Genomic DNA, 12,292 nt, shown 5'->3' with positions numbered 1-12,292 from the left:
TCTCAACATGTTGTGCAGCATAGAGGCCTTTATACATCCATATTTTAATGGCACATATCCCCACACGATAGGATTTCCAAAGAGTGCCTGGTGGATTTGGACTGCCAAGCTTTTGGTTAGCAGCCGAGCTCTTAATCACTGCGCCACCATACCACCTAATTCTCAGAGTTCCTGTGAAGAATAATTAAGATCCACCTACTTTGCAAGGTCAAGAGGTAGCATATGATCAGGAACCGATGGTACTGAAGGAAGAGGTCCAAGCTGCACTGAAGGCATTGGTGAAAAACAAGCCTCCAGGAATTGATGGAATACCAACTGAGATGTTTCAACGAACGGATGCAGCACTGGAAGTGCTCACTCATCTATGCCAAGAAATTTGGAAGATGGCTACCTGCCCAACTGACAGGAAGTGATCCGTATTTATGCCTATTCCCAAGAAAGGTGATCCCACCAAAATGTGGAAATTATGGAACAATATCATGAATATCACATGCAAGTAAAATTTTGCTGAAGATCATTCAAAAGAGGCTGCAGCAGTATATCAACAGCGAACTGCCAGAAATTCAGGCTGGATTCAAAAGAGGACGTGGAACCAGGGATATCATTGCTGATGTCAGATGGATCCTGGCTGAAAGAAGAGAATACGAGAAAGATGTTTACCCGTGTTTTATTGACTATGCTAAGGCGTTCGACTGTGTGGATCATAACAAATTGTGGATAACATTGCAAAGAATGGGAATTCCAGAACACTTAATTGTGCTCATGAAGAACTGTATGTAGATCGAGAGGCAGTTGTTCAGACAGAACAAGGGGATACTGCGTGGTTTAAAGTCAGGAAAGGTGTGTGTCAGGGTTGTATCCTTTCACCGTACCTATTCAGTCTGTATACTGAGCGAATAATCCAAGAAGCTGGACTATATGAAGAAGAACGGGGCATCAGGATTGGAGGAAGACTCATTAAGGACCTGCGTTATGCAGATGACACAGCCTTGCTTGCTGAAAGTGAAGAAGACTTGAAGCACTTACTGATGAAGATCAAAGACCACTGCCTTCAGTATGGATGACACCTCAGCATAAAGAAAACAAAAATCCTCACAACGGGCTCAAAAAGCAACATCCTGATAAACAGAGAAAAGATTGAAGTTGTCAAGGATTTCATTTTACTTGGATCCACAATCAACACCCATGGAAGCAGCAGTCAAGAAATCAAAAGGTGCATTGCATTGGGCAAATCTGCTGCAAAAGACCTCTTTAAAGTGTTGAAAAGCAAAGATGTCACCTTGAGGACTAAGGTGCGCCTGACCCATGCCATGGTGTTTTCAGTAGCCTCATATGCTTGAAAAGCTGGATGATTAATAAGGAAGACCAAAGAAAAAATAGTACCTTTGAATTGTGGTATCGGCAAACAATATTGACTATACCATGGACTGCCAGAAGAACAAACAAGTCAGTCTTGGAAGCAGTACAATCAGAATGCTCCTTAGAAGGAAGGATGGCAAGACTACGTCTTACATACTTTGGACATGTTATCAGGAGAAATCATTCCCTGGTGAAGGACATCATGCTTGGTAAAGTATAGGGTCAGCGAAAAAGAGGAACACCCTCAACAAGATGGATTGACACAGTGGCTACAAAATGGGCTCAAGCATAACAACGATTGTGAGGATGGCACAGGACTGGGCAGTGTTTCGTTCTGTTGTTCATAGGGTTGCTGTGAGTCGGAACCGACTGGATGGCACATAACAGCAACAGCTTTGCAAGGTTCCTGTGAAGATTAAATAAAATAACATACAGAAATTACTTGGCACAAAGTAAACAATAAATAGAGGCTGTTGTTAATATTACAAGATAAACAGAACTTCAGCTTAAGCAGACATTCCAGGATGGAGACATGAGCAGCTGTAAGGGGCAGAAAAACACAGGGCTTGTCCAGGAAGGGATGGGCTGCCTGGCCACCTCCTGTATTTGGAGGGGCTGGATAGCTTGGTGGCTGTATAGACTATGGAGCCAGACAGCCTAACAGCCAGATAGCCAAAGAAGTTACTGAACCTTACCAAGACTCATTTTCCACATTTGAAAACCAAGAATAATGATGCCCACCTCAGAGTATGGTGGTAAGGACTGAATATTTTAATGTGTGAAAGGGCCTGGTCCAGTGTCTTGAAGATGGCAGCTTTCCAGCCCCTATACATGAATGAAAATGGAATATTGATGTTATTGCCAATTTGCAGAAACTGTTCATTCTTAGTTTGATGGACCCATCTGCCAGTGCCCAATGTGTGATGATAAGCAGGAGTTAAATAATGAGAACTTTCATATTTGCTGATTTTGTTTTGTTTTGTTTTGTTTTGTTTTTATCACTTTCACCCTTGTCAGCATATTTCCCCAGAGTTTTAGAGGCTATTACATAAGGAGGAGAAGTAAATACTCTGTTTTTCCCAGCTCAGTCACTAAATCACTGAGTTAAGAGAAATTAAGTAGGGAAACTAGAAATTAGACTCTGTTTAGAGTGGAATCTAAAATAGTGGCCCTGAGGTCCCCATCAGACATTGGTAGTGATTCTCCATATTCGTAGAGTAACATCTAGTTGAAATAGTCATATCTCCATGGCCTAGATCCCCAGCAGCATAGTGAGGGTGCAAAAAATGAGTTTTAGGCTTTGACATCCGACATGTTAGGGTTTGATACTCAGATATTTTGCTTATGAGCTGTATGAGAAAAGTTACTTGCTTTTTCTCCATCCCAGTGTTTTCATCTCTCAAATGGTTGTGGCTAGGATTTATAAGATAATAGATATAAAGCAAAGAGCCCGCTGCCTAGCATATGGTAGATCTAGATAAACTGAGAGTTAAATACATACATACATAAATGAGAGATGAAGACAAAGACGTGTAACATCGCCATAAAGAGGCGAAATAACTCTCAGGATAACCTATTAAAACTATGAACCCATTTAAGGAAAGACTGTCAATTGCATTGGGGGACAGGTGTGGAGAAAATAGGGGGTTGCAGCCATGGAAGTGTAGAAAAGGGACATTCAGAGATGTAGAATGGACAGTGTCCATCCAGACACTGTGCACAGAGGATGGCCTGGCCTAGAACATGAGAGTCCACTCCTTGAGGTGGGCAGGACCGGGCAATCCTAGCTCCATGACACTGGTCATCCAGTACATACAACAGATTCTCCTTACTTTCATTCAAGAACCTCAAGCACCTTTTGATCAAATTTGGCTGAGTGGCCAAACCCTGAAGCCATTACCTCTGGGTGGATGACCAATGCCTAGTTTCTGAACTTACAAGCCTGAGGGCCAGACCCTGCAGGGACACAGTGACGTACCATCTCCGTGTGAGAACCATCAGATGCCTAAGCACCCTAAGAAGTGCTCTTCTGCAAACATAGACCAGTGATGTCATCCAAAAGCCTGCTGAAGGTGCCTGGACTGTCCCTGACCAGGGCTCTCCCAATCCAGTCCTCAGAACTACATCGTCACACTGGGAAGTGGCCCCGCAGAGTCTGGGCCCTAGTGAGCCCTAGGAAAAGCAGCAGAGGCCTGTCTGGAAGTCCCAGCATTGGGAAGGCCAGCTCAGAGCCAACCCACCCATGACTCAGCTATTTTAAACCCATTCACGAGCAATTAGAAAACACCCCCCCCCCCCCCCCACCAATACTCCTACTAGTAATGACTTAAAATAGTCTCCCATTCTGTCAGGGGAATGGGCCTCTATTATTTTATTTTTTTCTAACTTTTATTTATTTTGTTGCTGTTGAGAATATACACAGCAAAACATACACCAGTTCAACAATTTCTATGTGTACAATTCAGTGACATTGATTACATTCTTCAAGTTGTGCAACCATTCTCACCCTCCTTTTCTGAATTGTTCCTCCCTCATTAACATAAACTCACTGCTCCTTAAAACCAAAACCAAACTGGTTGCTGTTGAGTGGATTAGTTTCCTATCTAATCTTTGGAGTTGCTGTTGTCAATTTGATCCCGTATAGATAGTTCTTAAGAGACCATAACGCTCAAGGCAGGCCTTTTTGGGCCTCTATTTTTTATGAACTAATAACACCCAGATTTCCAGTGAACAATAATAAGTAAGAGCAATAATAGCTAATAGCTTAAACAATGAAATGCATTCCCCCAGATCACAGCAGTAACTTTTGGAATTTTTCTTGTATTTATTTATTCAGTCCATTTATTTATTCAATAAATGAAACGTTTCTTTCCAAGGAAGCTCATTATGGCTTCCCTGTTCTCACCTTGAGATTCTGGGAATAATAACAAAAACATTAATAATAGCTAACGTTTGGGGGATGATTGTTATGTACCGGACACTGTTCTAAGTTCATTGACTGTCTTATTTCACACAAAACTCTATGAGATAAACCCATTTTACAGATGAGAAGCCGAGGCTCACAAAGGTTAAGTAGCCTGCTGAAGGTCACATAGCTAACCAGACAACCAAACCAACCAAACCCATTGCAGTTGATTCTGACTCATAACGACCCTATAGGACAGAGTAGAACTGTGCCGTAAGGTTTCTGAGGCTGTAATCTTTACAGAAGCAGACTGCTACATTTTTTCTTGAAGTGGCTGGTGGATTCAACCACCTTTTGGTTATCATCTGAGCGCTTAACACTGCACCACCAGGGCTGCTTACCCAGACAGAGATGAGATTCAAATCTAATTTGTCTGAGGCTACAGGCTGAGCTCTTACCCACCAGTGCCACACTGCCTGGCATGGCGAATAAGTAACTCATGTTTGAGCTGGAAGAGGCCTTGGGGTGCCTCAGTGCAACTATTTCTAAACCTGGCTGGTTATCATGGTCGCTCAGGAAGCCTTCCCAAAGCAGAGATTCCCAGGCCCTGCCTCAGAGATTGTGATTCAACAGGTCTGAGTGAGGCCTAGGGATCAGTATTTTGGAAAAGTCTTCAGGTGACTGATGATCAGCCATGTTTGAAAACTAGCCATCTATACTCACCTCCTTTTTCAGAGGTAGAAATTGGCCTCTGGATAGTTTTTTAAATTTAAATAGAAACTTTAACTTCTTTCACTCATTCTTGATTTATCCATTTGAACATACACAGAGCTTGTACGGTGTGCTAGAAAAGGAATTAGATGCCAGGATGTGAGAAGGTCATAATCTAAGTGGCCACAAAGACACAAACAAATTAACCACTGAGATAAGAGAAGTGATGTTATCAAAATCCCACAATAGAGGCGCAAAGAGGGGAGCAGCCTGGGAAGTCGGAGGGCTTTACAAAAGGTGACATTTGAGCTAGCTCTCAAGAGATAGATAAGGTTTGCCTGATAGAAAAGGGAGTGGGGCCTGGAGCAGGGAGGGCTTTAAAAGCAGTTTAGGCAAAGCTGTAAAAGCAAAATAAAGAACGTAGAGAATGTGGGATTCCACAGGAAATGGAGTGTGAGTGGAATGTGAGTTTGAGGGACAGCATGTTGCAAGATGACCCTGGAAAGGAAGATTGAGGCTACAGTGAACAGGTCAGCTTGTGCTGTCAAAGAGTGGGGACTTGATCCTAAAGTTAAGATGCAGCTTGTTCGAGGTAAGATAGGCAGGAGTGATAAGATCTGATCTTTGGTAAAGTGGATCACTCTGGTGTGGAGGAGAGACTGCAGAGAGAGAATGAAGAGGCTGCAGATAGGATCCCAGACAAGAAGTAATGGGGCAGAATGAAAATGTTAGTAAGGATAAGAAAGAGGTGATGCATTTGAGATGGACTTAAGAATTTGAATCAACCATACCAGACAGCTGATGGGATGCAGTTGATTAAGGAGTCGGCAAAGAACAACTCCAAGTTTTTTTTTGGATTGGGCCACTGGGCAATGCCACTTAGTACTGAAATAATGCCTACTGAACCTGTTAAATACTGCTGCCCGGAGCCCAAGCTACGGCTGCTAACCAAAATGTCAGCAGTTCGAATCTACCAGTCGCTCCTTGGAAACCGTATGGGACAGTTCTACTTCCCTGTAGGGTCGCTATGAGTCGGAATTGACTCGACACCAACAGGTTTGGTTTTTTGGTTTTTGGACCCCGAGCCCAGAGGTATGGGGAGAATGGACATGTTAGGGTTGTTAAATAGCTCCAAATAAAGTTTTTAATTCTCTCCTCATTTGAATTTTCTAGAGTTAAAGTGAATCTATTAAATTACCTGGGCAAAACTTTGGAAGACTTTTAGTATAACAGTATTCTAATTTATATTTGTTTATTTTATTTTTTTTAATTTCATACACTGTATTTAAATATATCATCTTTAAATTGTGTCAAGTTTATTTACTTAATTTAATAAAAAAATATATTTTTATATTTAAAAATTGGCAATTGAAAGTTAATAAACTTGCCTGGACCAGAAGTATAATGAGCTTCCTGTCAGAGCCCTGCTGTCTTGGACCTCAGAGAAAGGCTGCTGTTCACCAGCAAAGATCACACCCCCTTGCTGCCGCCTGCTGGTAGCATACCAAACTTAACTTGAAAGGGGTTAAATAATTGGAAAAATTGCCAAGATGTTATGAAAAGTTTTGATTCTAGCCTACTGGAATTCAGTGGCACTTATGAACTCTGCAGATACTTTTAGTTTTTATGTTATAAGAGTAATATATGCTTACAGTTAAAATAATGTGAGAATTGAGAATTATATACATAAAAGTCTTTTCTCTCAATCCAGTCTGACTCACCAAAAGTAGCCAACGTAGCAATTTGGGCTGTGCCCTTACCTTTCCTGTGCACTTATAATTCTGCAGACATTTTAATGAACCATGTTGAAAACAAGGAGACTCTCCCTTTGCCAGAGAAGCTCTCATTCAGACCATAACCCTGCTTCTGGGAGGGCCGTGGAGCAATGAGAGCCCCACTGGGTACTAAGGAGACAACATCCAAGACTGGAGGGTACTGCTACAGAGTTTTCAGGATGAGGAACGTTCTTGCTGCTGTGCGCGCCTGACAAGGTATAATGGCTCTCCCTTTGGTTCCATAGGTAATGCTGATAGAGAACATCATCCTCTTGCTGTTGGCTACTTACTTTCTCCAGGAAGCGTCGTGGAACAGCCTGTGGATGATAGCAAGTGTTATGTCTGGCTTTCTGATTGGTAAGACCCAATGTCGCCTTCTTATACCTTGCTCACATCTCGTCTTACTGCAGTGAATTCCAAGGGTCGGAAGCTGTACAGTCGGGCTCCTAACAACAACAACAGGACCTACCTGGCAGGGTCCCTGGGTGGGGCAGACGGTTTGCCCTCGGCTGCTAACTGCAAGGCTGACACTTTGAACCCACCCACCAGCACAGTGGGAGAAAGATCTGGTGATCTGCTTCCACAGAGACCGAGGAATGGAGCTCACTGCACTGTGGATGGTGATGCCATCACAGACCAGGGGATGAGACCCTGAACTCAGCCTACTTCTTTCTGCCTTCTTGACTATACTCATAACATTAAGCAGTGCTGAGCCTGTCCACTTCTATCTGAATTGTCTTGTGTGAAATGGCCAGACCAAATGCCATCTGAGTATCTCATGTGGGTCCTAAAACCCATTGCCATCGAGCCAGTCTCAACTCATAGTGACCCCATGTGACAGAGAAGAACTGCTCCATAGGGTTCTCTTGGCTGTAATCTTTATGGAAGCAGATAATAATACCAGGCCATTGATTTCTAAGCTGCTTGTGTACATATGAATGATATAGAGAAAGCTGACAATACCAGATTGCCCATGATGTGACCTGGCAGTGTCTAGACCTTACACACACAGTTCACGCTGGTCTGGGTTCTCTTGGCATATTTCCGGCAAGCCTTCTGGTGGGAGGATGGGAGCTCAGTGAGACTTGGGATGAATGGCTTTGCCCACTGGGAAGCCTAGCCGCTCGTTTTGATTTTCTAGTTCATGGGCAGTATAACTGTCCTGGAGCACAGTGGGGTCTGAAGTAAAAATCTCTTCCCCTCCCTATCTACTCTGCATATTTTAACACTGATTCAAAAATAAATGTTCAAACACATTCCTAAAATGTGTCTGGCTCCTGGGAACTGCCATGCTGATTTCCCAGCTAGTGTCTTTCCAAGGAGAATTTACTTTCACTCTCAGTGTGTGACCCCCGTGCGGTAGGAGAGCACTGTACAGCGAGTCAGATGCTGGCGTTTAGCACCTGGGTGCTCAGATGGCTGGAAGGAGAGGGGTGAAATGGAGCCAGGGCTGCTGCTTCTCACTCCTCGTTTCCATGGGTGCTACCTGCATCCCTCACTCCCAAGTGTCCCTTGTAGAAGTGCTCAGTTGGAAAGACTGAGCGTTAATTATAGTCAGAAAAGCACAGGCTGAAAGGCAGGCAGCTTGGCGAATATCTTGGCTCTTCCACTTTATTTCCTTCTTTCCCCTGACATTTATTGAGTGCCTACTGTGTGCAAACCTGGGACACCAGCAACAATCCCAACGAATCAATACATTTTTATTGAAAAATTGTACTTAGTACTTACGTGATTATGGGCTTAGTTCATCTTTCTTGACCTTGCATTGCACGTTGTAGAAGAATGAGGTTGATATTTACCTCACAGGGTGATTGCAAGAATTTAAAACAGTGTTTGAGCAGTGCCTGCCTCAGAGTAAATACTGAACACACAGCAATTCTGTCTCTGTTTTCCCCCAGTTCCAGCCCTGCCACTAGCTGTGTGACCTCAGACCTGCCTGTTAGTTCTCCAGTCCTCATTCCCCTGTGATACACAGAGAGGACCCGATGTGATCATCTTTTAGGTTCCTTCTGGCTCTTTCATAGGAGCCCTGGTGGCACAACAGTTAAGTACTCAGCTGCTAACCGAAAGGCTGGCAGTTCAAACTCCCCTAATAGCTCCACAGGAGAGAAACCTGGTGATCTGGTCCCATGAAGATTACAGCCTAGAAAACCCTCTGGGGCAGGTCTCTGTCGTATGGGGTCACTAAGATTTGAAATCAACTCAAAGGCACCTAACAGCAACAACAGTCCTTTCATGCTGTGATTTCCTGGCGCCCTTAGGTTATTTTCCCCAGAACTTACTTCAAGTTTCATGCTGTTTATAACCAGCACCCTGAAACAAGGCACTTCATCCAGTATAACAGGAAACTGGAAATAATGTGGGAGGATTACTGGAATGCTCTGTTAAAGAAATTATTGCAGTGGTCAACACTTCTGATCAAAATAAATTAAACTGACAACAATGTGATTAAGATGTTTATGTACAAAGGAAGTGTTGTTGTTGGTCATGGAAATTCCTTGATACGGGATTTTTGATGAGCATGTTTAACCTCTGCTTAGGTCTTATTTGTTTTTGAGACTACTTCCTACCAACCCACCTATCACCCTTTGGAATCTATCAACTGGTGTGTTGACGGTTGAATTCTGAGCGTTTAACCCAGTTATTTGAAAGCAGAGTTAACCTTTGTAGCAAACATCTCACACACACACTCACACACACATGCACACACATATCTAGAGCACTCAGTTGGAGTCACCACAGAATCGATAGGTTTAAACTTTGTTATTACATTTTTGAGTTTAGAAATTTCAGATTATAGAAGCTGGAGCCTACTTGAATTCTCCCAAAATATCCCATTCCAATGTTTCCACAAGTGTCCTATTTTGGCTCCCAGATTATATTACTCTACTTACAGTGGCCAGACCTGAAAATCTGCAAGCCACAGGGAGGATACAGAGCTTCAGATAATGTGAACTTGTCCTCCTTTTTCTTTTTCAGGCAGCGTCTCGCTGGTAATTTATTACACCTTGCTACATCCAAAATCCACAGACATCTGGCAGGGCTTCATAAGGAAGCCCTGTGGCACTGCAGGTGGTGATAAAAAAGAGAAAGACTCTTCTCTGCAGGCTGTGGCCCCAGCTGGGGAGAGGTTGGAGAGCCTGGACGTGTGCCAAGGGGAAGGTTCTGAGTTGACATGCCTGGGGGCTTCCCTCCACCCAGAGTGGGGCCCTTCAGAGGCTGGTCTGGGAAGCCAGGTTGCCAAAGAGGACCTTTCCCTGGGACACCACCACTGGCTGTTGGTGAAACTTGCCTTAAAAACAGGAAATGTGTCAAAGATCAGTGCAGCCTTTGGAGATGAAAATACTGGCTGCTTTTGCCCCCCTGCATGGCAACTGAGTCAACACTACAGCCAGCAGAGAAAGCGTGTCTTCTCCCAGCAAGAATTCGCAGCATCACCCTGGGACACCCAAGCCTTAAAGGAAGGCTCTGAGGTTGAATGTGTCCTTAAAGCGGAGGCCAAGCCTCTGGAAACCTCAAGTTACATCTCTTTCACCAGCGATCATCACAACAGTGCACCTACCCAGAACCTGTCAACTACACAGGGGGAAGACAGTCCAAAGGAGGGAGTTGTGGTTTTGCCGGGTGAAGCCATAGCCCCTGGGGCCCAGGGAAGGGGTGTGAGTGGGCAGCCAAGAGAAGGGGAAGGACAGGAGGGCCCTACACTGTATTTCAGTGCCATCATAGAAGGCACCACATCCTCACACCAGGAAAACAAGGTGTCTCCACAGACGTCCCACTCTGGGAGGAGATGGGGAGAGAGCAGCTGTGCCCAGCCTGCCTCACCTCAGCCAGTCCTTAAACCCTTTCCTGCCACCATGGCTAATATTAGCCCCATCCTTGGCACGGGCCCAGACAAAAGCTTCTCCCCCAGTACAGACTTCCCTGGAGGGACCTCAGGTAGCTCAGATTGTGGGGAGCGGCAAGAACCCCCAAGGGACCTAAATCATCATGCCACAGTAGGCATGTGGATGTCATTGCCAAAGACTAGACTGAGGCTGGAGGATGAGCCCTACCTCACATCGACCCCTAACTCTGAATCCATCCAAAGGGACTGCATCTGGAGGGAAAGGTGGAAACAAGAGAGGAGCTTTTCCATCTGATTAGAGTCATGGTGGAGTAAGACGGTAGACCAGCAAACCAAGCAGTTCACCAACATGTCACATAATAAGAGAACTGGTCTGGGGTTTAGGAAACCCCCACTCCTTGCACAAATCGCTTCTCTCTCTGGCCCGCCATTACTCAGCTGAAAAATCTCTAAGATCCCCTTGTGGACACCACATACCACACATAGCCATATACTGTGTTCTTGCTGATGTGACGTGGGAGGAGGAGAAAAGGCTTCCATTGGCATTGCCTTTTGTGAACTGTATTATTTATCCCTTTTTTGTTTTTTTGCTGTAGCTTCTAGGGAGCTCAAAAGATAAAACCCAGACTCCCTATTTTATTCTAGGTTCTTGTTAGCTAGGTTAGCTTCTCCTGTCACTAAGAGGTTATTAATGTCTCTTTCAAAGAGGTATTCTAACTATAATTATTTTATGAAATCTCGTGGTAAGGTAATGCAAATCCTTTCTGGAAGTCTGAGAAACTGATGGTTCTGATCATCAACATCAGTGACCCTGAAAATGCAAAGTGTCATTCTGGGATTCCCGTGCCACTTTGGCAGAGTCTAAATGATATTTTCCTTCCTGAAGACCACCAGTGGTTCTTTGCAGGTCCCTTCTCTCTGCTACTGACTTTCGCTCCATGTCCCTTATCTCCAAACTCTGCTCCCCCTGCAATGCGATGTGAGATACTGTCGGTGATTTCACTCATCCTACAAGAAGGGATTAAACGTCCCTTTCCTCTTTTGCTCTGTTTCTCACTCGTCACCTTGAAGTTGTTCTGTGTGGGTAGGTATTTGCATCATTTTGTTAAGCCTTCCTTTGTAGTGGTTTAGGGAGGCCAGTCAAACCATCCTAGAGAAAAGCAGTCAGCTTGTGGAGGGCTGGGTGCTGTTTGGTAGTGGTGGTTTTTACACTCTCCCAACATCTCTGGGTTTGGGGACAATATGACAGCCCTAAGGAGGATACCTTGGTGGCACAGTGGTTAAAGCACTCAGCTGATAACCGAAAGGTTAGCCGTTTGAACCCACCAGCAGCTGGCGGGAGAAAGATGTAGCAATCTGCTTCCGAAAAGACTATAGCCTTGGAAACCCTACGGGGCAGTTCTACTCTGTCCTGTAGGGTCACTCGACCGCAGTGCATTTGGTTTTGGTTCAGGGAACCCTGGTGGTGCAGTGGTTAAGCTCTCAGCTGCTAACCAAAAGGTCAGGGGTTCAAACTCACCAGCCACTCTGTGGGAGAAAGATGTGGCAGTCTGCTTCCGTAAACCTTATGAAGCAGTTCTACTCTATCCTATAAACTCGATGGCAATGGGTTTGGTTTGGAAGGAGGATGCATACAATAACTTAGAGTAGTGCATGCTAAGAGCATATGCAAACATTTTGTGCAGTAAGCTCTCA

The 12,292-nt window shown here is 44.4% G+C and overlaps 1 protein-coding gene across 1 annotated transcript in view; it reads left to right on the top strand.

The window, feature by feature from the left end:
- The window catches only part of XKR5 (XK related 5), a 32,978-nt gene extending 21,009 nt beyond the window's left edge, over positions 1–11,969 (top strand). The window contains exons 6-7 of the mRNA XM_004390822.3: positions 6,996–7,107; positions 9,730–11,969. Of these exons, the coding sequence (XP_004390879.1) occupies positions 6,996–7,107; positions 9,730–10,892 (1,275 nt within the window). The 3' untranslated portion in view covers positions 10,893–11,969. The remainder of the gene's footprint in view (positions 1–6,995; positions 7,108–9,729) is intronic.
- The last annotated feature ends 323 nt before the right edge of the window (positions 11,970–12,292 follow it).

The sequence above is a fragment of the Trichechus manatus genome, unplaced genomic scaffold, assembly GCF_000243295.1.
Source record: "Trichechus manatus latirostris isolate Lorelei unplaced genomic scaffold, TriManLat1.0 scaffold00330, whole genome shotgun sequence".
In the NCBI taxonomy this organism is placed as follows: Eukaryota; Metazoa; Chordata; class Mammalia; order Sirenia; family Trichechidae; genus Trichechus; species Trichechus manatus.
The sequence above is the reverse complement of the archived record's forward strand: the minus strand, read 5'-3'. Positions and strand labels throughout refer to the sequence as shown.